The 12,815-nt window shown below is 40.6% G+C and overlaps 1 protein-coding gene across 1 annotated transcript; it reads left to right on the top strand.

Moving 5' to 3' along the window:
- Positions 1–1,970: 1,970 nt before the first annotated feature.
- LOC140366285 (protein S100-B-like) lies at positions 1,971–5,925 on the top strand. The gene is made up of 3 exons (XM_072452953.1): positions 1,971–2,078; positions 4,140–4,283; positions 4,878–5,925. Exons 1-3 carry the CDS (start codon positions 2,073–2,075, stop codon positions 5,028–5,030), a joined length of 303 nt encoding a protein of 100 aa, XP_072309054.1. The 5' UTR covers positions 1,971–2,072; the 3' UTR covers positions 5,031–5,925.
- Positions 5,926–12,815: the final 6,890 nt, after the last annotated feature.

Genomic DNA, 12,815 nt, shown 5'->3' with positions numbered 1-12,815 from the left:
TGGGTATTCAAGAGTCCAGATTACATGGCCTGAATGAAGCAGGTTCTGATATGGCGAGGAAGGAGTTTTATACAGGACTCCTTTTTTTTTTTTTTTTTTTATGGGAACCCCCTTGAATAGAACCTTGAGCTTATATCTGAACATGGTGACCAGAGGTAAAGTCCTCCTCTTCACCATCAAGGTACAGATCCTAGATCTGCTTTAAACTTGTTTCAGACCGGGTTCAGACCTGTTTCAGGCCTGGTTCAAACTTGGTTCAGTTCTAGTTCAGTCCCGGTTCAGTGCTGGTTTAGTCCTAGTTCAGTCCCGGTTCAGTTCTGGTTCCGTCCTGGTTCAGACTTGTTTCAGATCTGTTTCAGACCTGTTTCAGACCTGGTTCTGTCCTGGTTCAGACCTATTTAAGACATATTTTAAAGGGTCAGACATAATTTTCCTCGCTTGGTTGATTATTTTACTTATTTTACTCCCATGACTGTGAGTGCTATTTGCTCAAGTCTATTAAGTTCAGATTTTGTTTTGACAAATTATACCAAACCACCAAACCATCTCTTATAACATTTTGGACCACAGCATGATGAAACGTGATCATTATTCTCTGTTCAATGCCAAAAACCCTTTTGGGCGTTACAAAAATAAATTGAACAGAATTGAAATTTAATTGATTGTCTCCACAAATTTGTCATAATAATCTTATGGCTTAAAGGAATAATGGAGGATTTTTTGCCGATTTGAGAACTCAAGCGGAAGTGTACACGCACACTCACCCCCGTGCGGAAGCACACAAAAGCCTTGTGCGTTTGTTTATTAGCTCGACGGATCGCATCGCATCACTCGTCTAGGTAGATTTCCATCTCTTCTGAGCCAGCTCGAACTGTCTTTCTCTGTCTTAATTTTGTCCTGTACACTGAGGGAACTATATTATGATAGATCCATGCGCTTAGACACAGGCAAACATGCTGCTCTCCTGGGGACGAGCCGACGAGGCTGCAGGTGAGGGGTAGGTGCATCCCAGGATTGACATGTGAATGAACTACTTGGCTGTCCACGCCACTAGGAAAGAGACTCAGATTTGACACCAAAAAATCCTCCATAATTCCTTTAAAGTACTTTCAACGATCACCTTTTTTGAGGATGTTGCACTTTTGTTTATTCATGTTGACAAAGAACACAAAGAACTTTGTGCCAGTTTTTTTTTCTTGTCCAGTAATAACAGAGAAAACGTCCAACCAGGAAGTTACATTGTGTACGTCAGCAAAATTCTTCAACGTTGGAAAACTATAGGCAAGATATTTTTATTTTTTTGCTAAGTTTTAATTTTTGGTGAAATTGTGGATCTAACCTGTCATATACATTTTAAGAATAATGTTGTTTTTATTATTATTACGGGTAGACATTTTTTAAAACAAACTTTCTTGACTTTATATTGTATTTATGCACTTGTTTGGCACAGATTGAAGGCCACATTCCCACGGCGTCTGTGGCATCATAATTATATTACTTCTTTCGACGAAATGTACAGCTGTGTTAGCCTTTTGTTCTTAAACTTTCTACTGCTCAAATCATTATCCAATCATCCAATTTGTACCACATTTCCCTTTCAGGTTCACATTATAATGCACAGATGAATCCCTTCTAATTCCTCATTCTCTCCCCCTTTTGCTCCCTCTCTTTCCCCGTCTCTCCCCCTCTTCCTCTGTCGCTGACATGCACTTACAGACCACAAGTCGAGCCACATCACGAGAACGAACCAGGAAATTCATTTTTTTGGTCCAAGACTGACCACGGGCTGTCCATTACTGGAGCAATTACAGAGCGAGTGGGGTGTGTGCGGAGGCCTAATACAGTCAATACGATCAATAACATGGCTCTCTCGGATGAAGAGAGAAAGAGAGTGAAGAGAGAGAGAGAGATAGAGAGAGAGAGAGAGAGAGAGAGAAGAGAGAAAGTAATGAGAGAGGATGTATATAGAGAGAGGGTACAGAGAGAGAAAGAGTGGTGATGAGAGCAGAAAGAAGAGGAGAGGGTGAGGCTTCAAAGGCAGAAGGAGAGCGGACGAGACAGAGCAACTGCAAATGGAGGTAAGAAACATATTTGTCATCGTTAGTTCTGTAAATGCTGTGAATGACTTGACAAAGTACAAAGATTAGTATAGAGTTACCTTAAGTGGTCTGACCGTTAATGTGCAGGCTCCATATGTGTCCTCAAGTGGAAAAAACCTTACAGTTTAGTTTAAAAAAAATAGCAATAAGTGATTACAAATATTTTTTTATTTGAAAAGATGTATACAAGCTGTTTTCCATGTGTCGTGCTCGGGCATCTGGTGATTTCCCCATTGGAATAACATGGGAGGTTTCTCATGCAAACGGCAGCAAATTTAAAATTTGGGACATTTCTGAAATTCTAGCTACAGTTTGCGGCTTCGCCTCACAGAGACAGTGACAGATGTCAAAGTAATTTGAATAACTTTTGAGCACCATTTTCACCAAATTTCAGCTTTTTAGGGCCAACACCCTGGGAGGAGTTCGTAAAAGTACGACATTTGGAAAAACTCCTGAGACATGCCAATATGGCCTACATTTGGTTGGGCTGACGGCGTTGCCGTAATAATATTTTTTACTTCTCTTGTCACCATCCATCTCTGCACCAAAATTCATGATTCTACTATCAGATTTTTTAGGGGCCATTTCCTATCTCTCAATGAATTTTTGGGACATTTGGGGGCGCTGTAGAGAGGCACGATTTTTCGAGGTGTGCACATTTTTGTGACTTTTCGTCAATGTTCACTGGGTGAAAAATAGGGGGTTGGTCCCGAGAAGAAAGAAGAAAGATGAAAGAAGAAAGAAAGAATATTATTCCGATGCGAAAACAATGTTTCCCATTTTTCAAATGTCATAAGCTATACATTTTCTACCTCATGGTGTGGGTGCCTGGTCACTGACGGGTACTTTCGTTAATTTTGAATGGGCTCCGCCCACTTTGTGTTTTTGGCCCTCTATACAGTAATAATGTTCATTTTTTGCATTACATGCTTATATGCACGGAACATGCAAGAGATGGGGAACGTGTTTGTGAGCTTCTTAGCGCTAACAAGCGCTTTATATGGGGATGACGAGCACTATGTAAAGTGCTCGTTTAGTGCGCACTTTTGCACGGGCTTCGCCCGTTTACAACGGTAATGTTCCATTTTCCTACTACTAATTAGTATGCATGGGGCGTGCATGAGTGGAGGAGTGTGTTAGTGAGTGTTTGGAAGTGGGCGAGCGCTTCGCCCGCACTTTCGCAGCCGTGCTTTGCACGGCCTTACGGAACTAATAGGCCTCTCACCAGCTTGTGGCGCTCGGGCCTACATGGCCGTGGCTACAGAGCCGCGGCGCGGTCAAATAGCCCAGCAGTTTCAGGAGCCGCGGCATGGCCATATAGCCTCATGGCTAACCCTAACCCTAACCCTAGCCCTGACCTCCTGCTGGTGCCAGAGTCAGGACTAAACTTGGACCGGCCTCCTGCTGGTGCCAGAGTCAGGACTAAACATGGACCGGCCTCCTGCTGGTGCCAGAGTCAGGACTAACCCTAACCCGGCGCGGTCAAATAGCCCAGCAGTTTCAGGAGCCACGGCACGAAATAGCCTAGAAGTTTCGGCCGCGCACCACTCCCTAAATATAATAAAAATGTAATCTTTGACATTCTTTTCTAAAATACGCCCATCATTATTCGTTCACCTCTAAATATAAGATTAATTTCAACATCATCATTTCCTCTAAAACACAAGGACAATCAATGAAGTAATAGACAACAACAACAACAACAACAACAACAACAACAACAACAACAACAACAAAGTGAAAAGGCAGTTCATCTACATCCGAGACACAATCAGAGCATTTACATCACCTTAGAAAAAGCTTAATGTTGACCCGTCTGCTCAGACCACCGTCTCAATGTCAGGTAGTCTTAAGTTTGTAGTTTTTAGCTCAAGTGCGGAGGAATAACAGTCCATTTAAAATAATAGTGCTTTGTAAACTGTAAAAGGAAGGGAAACTAAAATAACACAAAACATTTAATGAAAGTGACTCAAAAACAAGGGCAATTAAGTGTGGGCTACTCTATCTTCTGTCTGTCTTTTGTGTATTTTCAAACCCCAGGCCTCAGTGGACAACATGTCGGAGCTGGAGAAGGGGATGGTGACAATTATCAAGGTTTTCCACAAATACTCAGCACACGAGTGCCAACTGAGGAAGGCGGAGCTGAAGGAGCTGATCAACAACGAGATGAACCACTTTATTCAGGTCAGAGCCACAACAGAAGTGACATTAGCGTTCACAAGACGGTAAATGGCAACACAGACACTTTTAAATCAATTGTAAAACAGCAAAGAAGCTCGGGCCTCTGATGCAGAAGCTCTGGATCATGGGAGCTGCGGAAATCTGGAGGACGTCGCCGGGAAGATTTAGGACAAACTGGAGTGATGGCGATTCAATATAAATCTGTTTATACCACTGGGGACATCACCATGACAACGGGTAAACAAAAGAGCTGCTTTTAGGAGGGACGGGCTTCAACTCAGACTGAGATAAATGATCCCTCGGACGGCAAACGGACACAAACAGTTTGTTGTATTAATTTTGTGGGACCATGGGATACGCGCTTTAAACGACTCGGAGCTGCGTAACACACGACTTATTGTCAATGATTAACGACAATTACATTTTCTTGTTTTAATGATATATGTCATCTCGCTCTGTTTTGTTTTTCAAAATTCTATCATATTTTTAACAATGTTTATGTATCAGCATATGAAATGTAATTTGAATGCATTCTTTTCTTTGTCTACTTGGAAATGTGAGGACTAAAATATTTATACTTTTTGTCTCTTTAAACAGAAAATCAATGAGAACGACACCCTGGACGAGCTGTTCACAGACCTGGACCAGAACGGAGACCTGAAGATTGACTTCCAGGAGTTCATCACTCTGATCGCCATGGTGACGTCCGCCTGCCATGAGCTCTTTGTGCCCAACAACCAGGGAAACTAGACACAACTGTTTTAAACATCAAACAGTGTTTTACATCTCTTAAAGAAACTGGTCCATCTTCAGTCCTGTCCTTGTGAATATTGTGACATTGCATGATATTCAAAATTAAAAGATGTGCTCTGTAACTTTTCTGGTAGAGGTTCTACCACCTTCTTGTTGTTGCTTTGTTAAGATGTTCCATAGTATGGCATTAAACTGAACTTATCTTGCAACAGCACTCAGGATCAAAGGTCAAAAAACTTGCCATTCATTCAGTAATTTTCCACCGTTTGTTCCCGCTGTGGGTCACAGGGGACTGGAACTTATCCCGGTGACTTTTGGCCTTAAGCAGGTTCACCCTGGACAGGGGCCAGCGCGTCACAGGGACATAGACACAGTAACACGAGAAGGACCTGCAGACTCCACCCATAGAGACCATGTGACGCTGGTCTGGCCCGGGAATTGATCCCCTGATCTCCTTATTGGGTGGAAATTTTAAAAAGTAAACAAAAGAGCAGTGGAACAACCCGCTAAGCTGCTGGGTCACGAACATGTATTAGTACATTGTATATAAGTGTTTATATAGTGACAAGTTTAATGCCCTACTATGCAACATTCCAGGCAAGCAGTAACCCCTTCAAAACGTAAATGTGGAGCTTTAAACTACAAGCTCAGCAGGTTTTATTTCTAATTAGACATCATAATGTAATGTATAATGAGGACAAAGTATTACCTGAATGATTGCAACCTTTTCAAATGTGTATGTAATTCTATTCCAAGACAAATATGAGTGTGTACAAACTAAGACAAGTAAATATTATACTATATATAACGGGATTTGGTGGACTTAATTACTGCCTATGAAGCCCCATTCACACATGCACCCTTAGCTGGGAATGTACCTGCATTTTGCCATTTTACCTTAGCTTTCTTTATCTGGCAATTTACCTGGGGAATTTACCAGGGAAAGTGCCAGGACTAAAGCAGAGAAGGTGTGTGTGAGAATGAAGTCAGAAAATTGCCAGTACCTCTACTGTTTCTTTTGTTACAAGCTTGGTTTCCATGGCTAAGCCGTTAAGTTTAAGTTCCATTTTTAATTTGATTTAATTTTCATAATTGCTGTAGTGATAGAAGCAGAGAGACACTTTACACTTTATAAAATATCAGATTGTAAAGAGCAAAGCAATACTGTTGATATGATGATGATACTGTTCCTTATAGTGCATAGTAGCCATTACTACATTAAGAGGAAATAAAACACAATTGTTGGCGCCTGTTTCATAAAACAGCATATGAGTGGCATTAGTTACCCTGAACTACATGTGTAATGTTTTATATTTTCATATCACCATCTTTATTTTACACTGTTGAGTGGTAACAAGGAACATTTATATATTTGAGTAATTTTTTTTATATTTTTCAGCTGTAAACAACAAAGTGAATGGACTGAAATTGCATATTAATTTTGCACATCTACCTCCTGAGGAGACTCAGGTCTTTTGGAGTGACAGGGCCACTCCTGAAGACCTTCTATGACTCCTGGGCTGTGCTCTGGACTCGGTGCAGGAGGTGGGGGACAGAAGGGTCCTGGCTAAACTCACATCTATGCTGGACCATGAGTGTCGCCCCCTGCAGGACACTCTGTCCGCTCTGGAGAGCAGCTTCAGTGAGAGACTGATCCACCCTCGCTGTATGAATGTCTTTCCTTCCTGCTGCTGTCAGATTCTACAACAAACCTTGCCCTGAGCACGTGTATACTCTCATACCCATGTGTAATACTGACATAATCATGTGCAATACTGACTTCATCGTGTGCAATACTGTCATATCCATGTTCATATACTTGCTGTAAATAAGAGTGTTTACTTTTGCCACTATTATTATTATTATTTTTGTCTTATTTTTTATTTTTTTCTATTCCTTATTAAAGGCACAATGGACGATTTTTCGGCGATTTGAGAACGCAGGCGGAAGTGCTCATGCCCCCCCCCTTGCGGACTGATACAACACACACGTGCGTTTGTTTATTAGCGCGACGGATCGCATCACATCTCTTGTCTCCCATAGATTTCCGTCTTCTTCTGCGTCAGCTCGAACAGTCTTTCTCCGTCTTCATTTTGTCCTGTACACTGAGGGAACTATATTATGATAGATCAATGCGCTTAGACACGCGGAAACGTACTGGGGACGAGCCGCACGCGGCTGCAGGTGAGCGGTAGGTGCGTTTTATGATTGATATGTGGCAGGACTAATCGTCAGTCCACGCCACGAGGAAATAAGACTCAGATTTGGGCCAGAAAAATCGTCCATTCAACCTTTAAGAATATGAGAGGTTTTGTCTTTAAGAGCTTTGTTTTTAAGAGCTTTTCTATTAAAAGTGTTTTTTTTAAAGCTTTCTATAAGTTCTGTTCTTCTAGAACATCTGTTCTTCTACTTCTGTATCTACTTGCAACACCAAAATTTCCCCATTGTGTGGACAAATAAAGCTTCTTATCTTATCTTATTGTGTAAACAAATGTGGCAATAAAACAGCCACATTAAATACTGAACAAACAGTACAAATGTGTATAAATGTACTATGAACTATACATTTTCTTCATTTGGAATAAACTCCTGCAATATCCATAACCCAAATGTTGAAGATACAAAAGAGCCACACATAAGGTAGGGATGGTCAAACATGGGAAAGAATCAATCTAAAAGCGATGTGCCCATCCCGGAGACACCTGTCACGCTGGCAATGTCAAATAAATATGGGTCAAATAATAAGAGTGTGTGGAGTGTCTGCCAGTGTTGTCCAATAGATTGTCTATCTGGCGGATCACAAAGCACAGACAAAATGTATGATTCATGTCAGCAAAATTGTTAAATTGAATGAATAGAAATGAAGGTTTTGTGATTTCTGTCATGTCTTTGTGATTTTAATTTAATATATATATTTTGTTGTTGTTGTTGTTGTGTGAAGCACTTTGTGCCTTGTGTACAAATTGTGCTCTACAAATAAACTTGCCTTGCCTTATGACTTTTAAACAAAAAATGTTGACTTTAAACCTCAAATTTTCGATTAAAATGGGAAAACATTTCATTAAAACTGGAAATTATTACTATAGAACTTAAAATTATTACTTTAAAACTCAAACATTTTGACTTTTAAACTCAAAATTTTGAGATTAAAACTCAAAATTATGACTTGGCGGAAAAGGGCTTCCATAGACCTCTCTTATCCAACTGTTGATCGATTCTGTGTTTTGATCTCGCTGTGGCTGATCAGAGTAGACAGCCGCTCCGGGGCCCGTTGGACTTCACGTCTGACCGCGGTCACATGCCACTGCTCTGTTTATTAGCCCCTGTCCACACTTCTCTAATGTTGTAGCTGGACTTACGCCTGCTCCACACTGGGCGTAAAAGTTACAACTGCGTGTAGCACAAAGGGCTTTAGTCCTGCTAGTGCACTGGTTGTCGGCCTGTGGTGCACTTGGACACTGTAGTTCCAAAGTTCAGAACATCTTTTTGACAGACCACTTTTAATGGACCCAGCCAGTGGAACTCTCTTCACTGACTTAAAACTACAGACTGACCTGAACATCTAAAAGCATCAAGGAATTTGTGTCCATTTGCTTGCTATTTAAATATCCGTGTATATGCAATATTATACTACCTGCGTTGCACCAATGAAATTTCCCCATGTGGGACAATAAAGGAATATCTTATCTTATCTTATTATACAGCAATATTTAGGTTTTCTCTCATTACTCTTGTGTCTGTCGACAGCCCACTGACTGGATCACCTTGAAGAGGTCAAGAACAGTTCAAGTTCAAGAACCAAGTTCAAGACACCAGCATTGGTCTAATTTGCTATTCTAATAATAAACTAGTTTTAATAAGATTCATGATATACCATTTTATGTAAAAAAAATAAGAAATAGGGAGAATATCAAACACCTGATGACTTGTGCAATCCAATACAAAAACATCAGCTTTAGAAGGACTTTTAACTCTCTAACTAGCTTTGACTGTTACATAGATTTAGGAGCACACACATAATGTTTATTGTAAAAATATCAGGTTTTGTTTTATTCTGGCTTTCATGTCAGGTGAAGCAGGCAGAAGATGTGTAAACTGCAGAGAACCAGGAGAGACGCAGAACCAGGGCGTCAACGGGAGAGACGCAGAACCAGGGCGTCTACGAGAGACGCAGAACCAGGGCGTCCACGAGAGACACAGAACCAGGGCGTCCACGGGAGAGACGCAGAACCAGGGCGTCCACGAGAGACGCAGAACCAGGGCGCCCACGAGAGACGCAGAACCAGGGCGCCCACGAGAGACGCAGAACCAGGGCGTCCACGGGAGAGACGCAGAACCAGGGCGTCCACGAGAGACGCAGAACCAGGGCGTCCACGGGAGAGACGAGGAACCAGGGCGTCCACGAGAGACGCAGAACAAGGGCGTCCACGGGAGAGACGAGGAACCAGGGCGTCCACGGGAGAGACGCAGAACCAGGGCGTCCACAAGAGACGCAGAACCAGGGCGTCCACGGGAGAGACGAGGAACCAGGGCGTCCACGGGAGAGACGCAGAACCAGTGGAGCGCAATCCCCAGCAAAGCGAGCAAGTGAGGGTAGGGGAGTTGGTGAAGGCAGAGTACTGGCGAGGTGAGTGGGGAGGCGTGAGGACAGCGGGGAGACGTGAGGACAGCGGGGAGACGTGAGGACAGCGGTGCGGTGGAAGCGGTATCTTAGTGCCATGTCGTATGTGGCAGGCGGAAGTGGTGAAACGGGGGAAATTCCAAGCTCGTTTCTGATGTAAACAGCACAGATACGGAAGTCCTGTGGCGTGCGCGAAAAGAGAATATGTTTTGGCCATAAACTACAGTCGATGGTTTTAGAAAATAAAAGTGTGTTAAAAGCCATGGATCAATAATGGTTTTAGCATAACTAGGAAAACATTGCATAACTTAAGTCGGTCAAAGGTAGGCGTCAGTCACTACTACGCCCGACTATGTCCCACTACTACGAGTCACTAAATTGGGTTTAGCTACGCCCCATGCAAGGATTAGGACAGGACTAGGTAGTGCACTAGGTCCCTGAGCTGCCCCTGTAGCTCTGAAGTGACAAATATACCTTAACCATAACCCATTTTTTTGTACTTATGCAAAAATATTATTTCCTATTTGTGTTAAAACCTATTATTTTCTAATAATCAAACTTTTTTATATTGCTTTAACCTATTATGCTTCCAAAATAAGATAAATTATATGATTTTTAACAATAAAGGCCAATCTAACCTAGTTATGCGAAAACCCATTATCGATCTATGGCAAAAAACACTTTTTTTTAATTTTCTAAAAACCATCGACTGTAGTTTATGGCCAAACCTGTTCGCTTTTCGCGCACGCCTCGGGGCTTCCGTATCTGTGCTGTTTACATCAAAACCGAGCTTGGAATTTCCCCCGTTTCACCACTTCCGCCTGCCACAGACGGAGAGGCCGAAAGAGCACCAAGGTATCGCTTCCATCGCGCCGCCTGTCCTCGCGTCTCCCCGCTCACCTCGCCCGTACTCTGCCTTCACCCGCCCCCCGACCCGCGCTCGCTTTGCCGGGGATTGCGCGCGGCTCACGGCTCGGTCCGGGGCTGTCTCGTTACGGTTTAGCTTTAGCATGGAGGCTTTAGCATGGAGCTAACGGAGGATGCTGCTGCTAATTTGCATGACAACAGCGAAAACTAATATTAGCCTCCTCCAGCCAATCAAGGTGCCATCGTCGGGAGCGGGGTTTGAGTACGCCGGGTTCCCGTTTTTGTCGGATTTCGTGGCGATCGGACGGGAATGATTTGAGTATTTGTTTCTTTGTGTGATTAGCAGCCGTTAGCAGCAGCGTTAGCCTCGTCTTGTTGTTCTTGCAGCTGAGGAGTTGGAGATTGTTGCTTTTGTTGTCTGCGCTCTCGGGTAAAGGCTCTCTAGGTTTAGGATTACGGGCGTTAATAATTTAAGGTAAGATCTATAACTGACTTTGGCACAATTCAATGTTCTAAATGGAAATATTTAAAATCAAGATGGCTTTTAAAACGATCTGATGTGGTATTGTTCTTGACTAATGTGCTCTGAATACAGGATAGTGGCTAGTCTTCAGTTATTATTGGCTGTTCTATATTCAGATAATAATATTAATGCAAAAAATAATAATATAGGCTAAAGTATTCAAATGTAGTTAAATTATTTGTCCAGAAATTTGACTAAAACAACGCTAGGGAATGCATTTTGTTTACCTCTTTGTATTGTTTTGCACATTGTACACAGCCTATTCCAAAGTAGTGCCGTGCTAAAGTATCGATATAGAGTGATACTGAATGTGATACAGTATCAATATTGTGGGCTGCCGTATTGTAACATTGGTAATTTTGTTTTATTGTTTTATATAAAAAAGGGAACTTTTTATTCTATACATTTGACATATTCACTGGTTTGATGATTAGAATTGGTATATTTTTTGTTAAGTTTGCAAGTTGTGGTTTATAAAGAAAATACTTGCGGTGAAGTATATTTGGCTCAAAAATGTTGGTAAAATTGTCAGTGTCATGATATTGTATCGTGAGCCGTGTACGGTATTGCGAGAGATAACCTGGTACATGAATTATAATTTAATCTGATCAGAAAGTGAAAGAGCATCTAAGTATAATAATATAACTATCAACCCATAGTTTTGATTTCTACTTTAGAGCAACATTTAAGTAAATACGTTGAAGTATTCCATATTTCCTATGCCAAAGCAAATTAAATAAGTTTGTTTATAAATTGTATGTTTTGTAAGATTACTCAAATATAATAAATACTCGCTTAACTAAGACACCTTTTAGAACTCGAACACTATCATGATACTTTAAACACCAACTGGCTGCTCTGTTCATTATGTTTGAATATTGCATTTTAATAAGGTTATTGAGGATCTAACCTAATAAATGAACAAATAACATTTTATGAAATAAAGGTAAAGATGATTAATTAAATACAATGTTAGATCTGAAATATCATTGTATAATAATTTCCTGGCTCGACCTTAATTCTGGGACATTTTAACGTTCCCAATAAAGGTGTGTGTGTTTTTTTTAATTTTTTTTTTTTTTTTTTATGCTAACTGTGTTCATAACAAGCTCAACCAGAAATTGCATTTTGACAAACTATTCTTTTAACAGTGCTGCCTCATGCTTTGGTAAGGTAATGGATAAAAATAACCATTATTACATATAAAGAAAGCCATGATCAAAATAAACCGTATAATTTGTAATGCCAAAATGTTTTGTATTATGTGAATTAAAAAAACAAAACACCTTTTCAAGTAACATATTATTGTACTCTAGCTGGCTGTGCTATACTACATAATTTTATTTAGAAATATATTTCAATGACCGTTTTTAGTAATTGGTTATAAAATAAACCCTAACCCAACAAAAAACGATAGCATAATTAAATCTTAGTGTAAAAAAAAGAAAAAAAAATCTACTTTATTTGTAAATTCAGAAGCATAGAACCATATTTCAACATTTATTTGGTTGATAATGTATTTAAAAAGTCAATATTCCATGGAAACAATTTTCGACTAATCGAAAAAATTATCGCTTATTAGTCGACTGCTAAAATCATTTGTTGAAGTAACTAAATATTTATAAAAGACAGAAGTATACTTTAGCAAACAAGCTGTTTCAAATGGTCAAGTTGCAATATTTTATAAAACATTTGCTTTAGACAAATGTAAGAACAGCAACATAAAAGTGAATCATTTCATTTGAATAGTCTGTTTACTCTGTGACTTGGG

This window comes from Eucyclogobius newberryi, unplaced genomic scaffold (assembly GCF_026437365.1).
Source record: "Eucyclogobius newberryi isolate DKJ021-1_F unplaced genomic scaffold, fEucNew1.0.hap1 SCAF_19, whole genome shotgun sequence".
NCBI classification, from domain to species: domain Eukaryota; kingdom Metazoa; phylum Chordata; class Actinopteri; order Gobiiformes; family Gobiidae; genus Eucyclogobius; species Eucyclogobius newberryi.
This window is presented reverse-complemented; position numbering and strand designations above follow the sequence as displayed.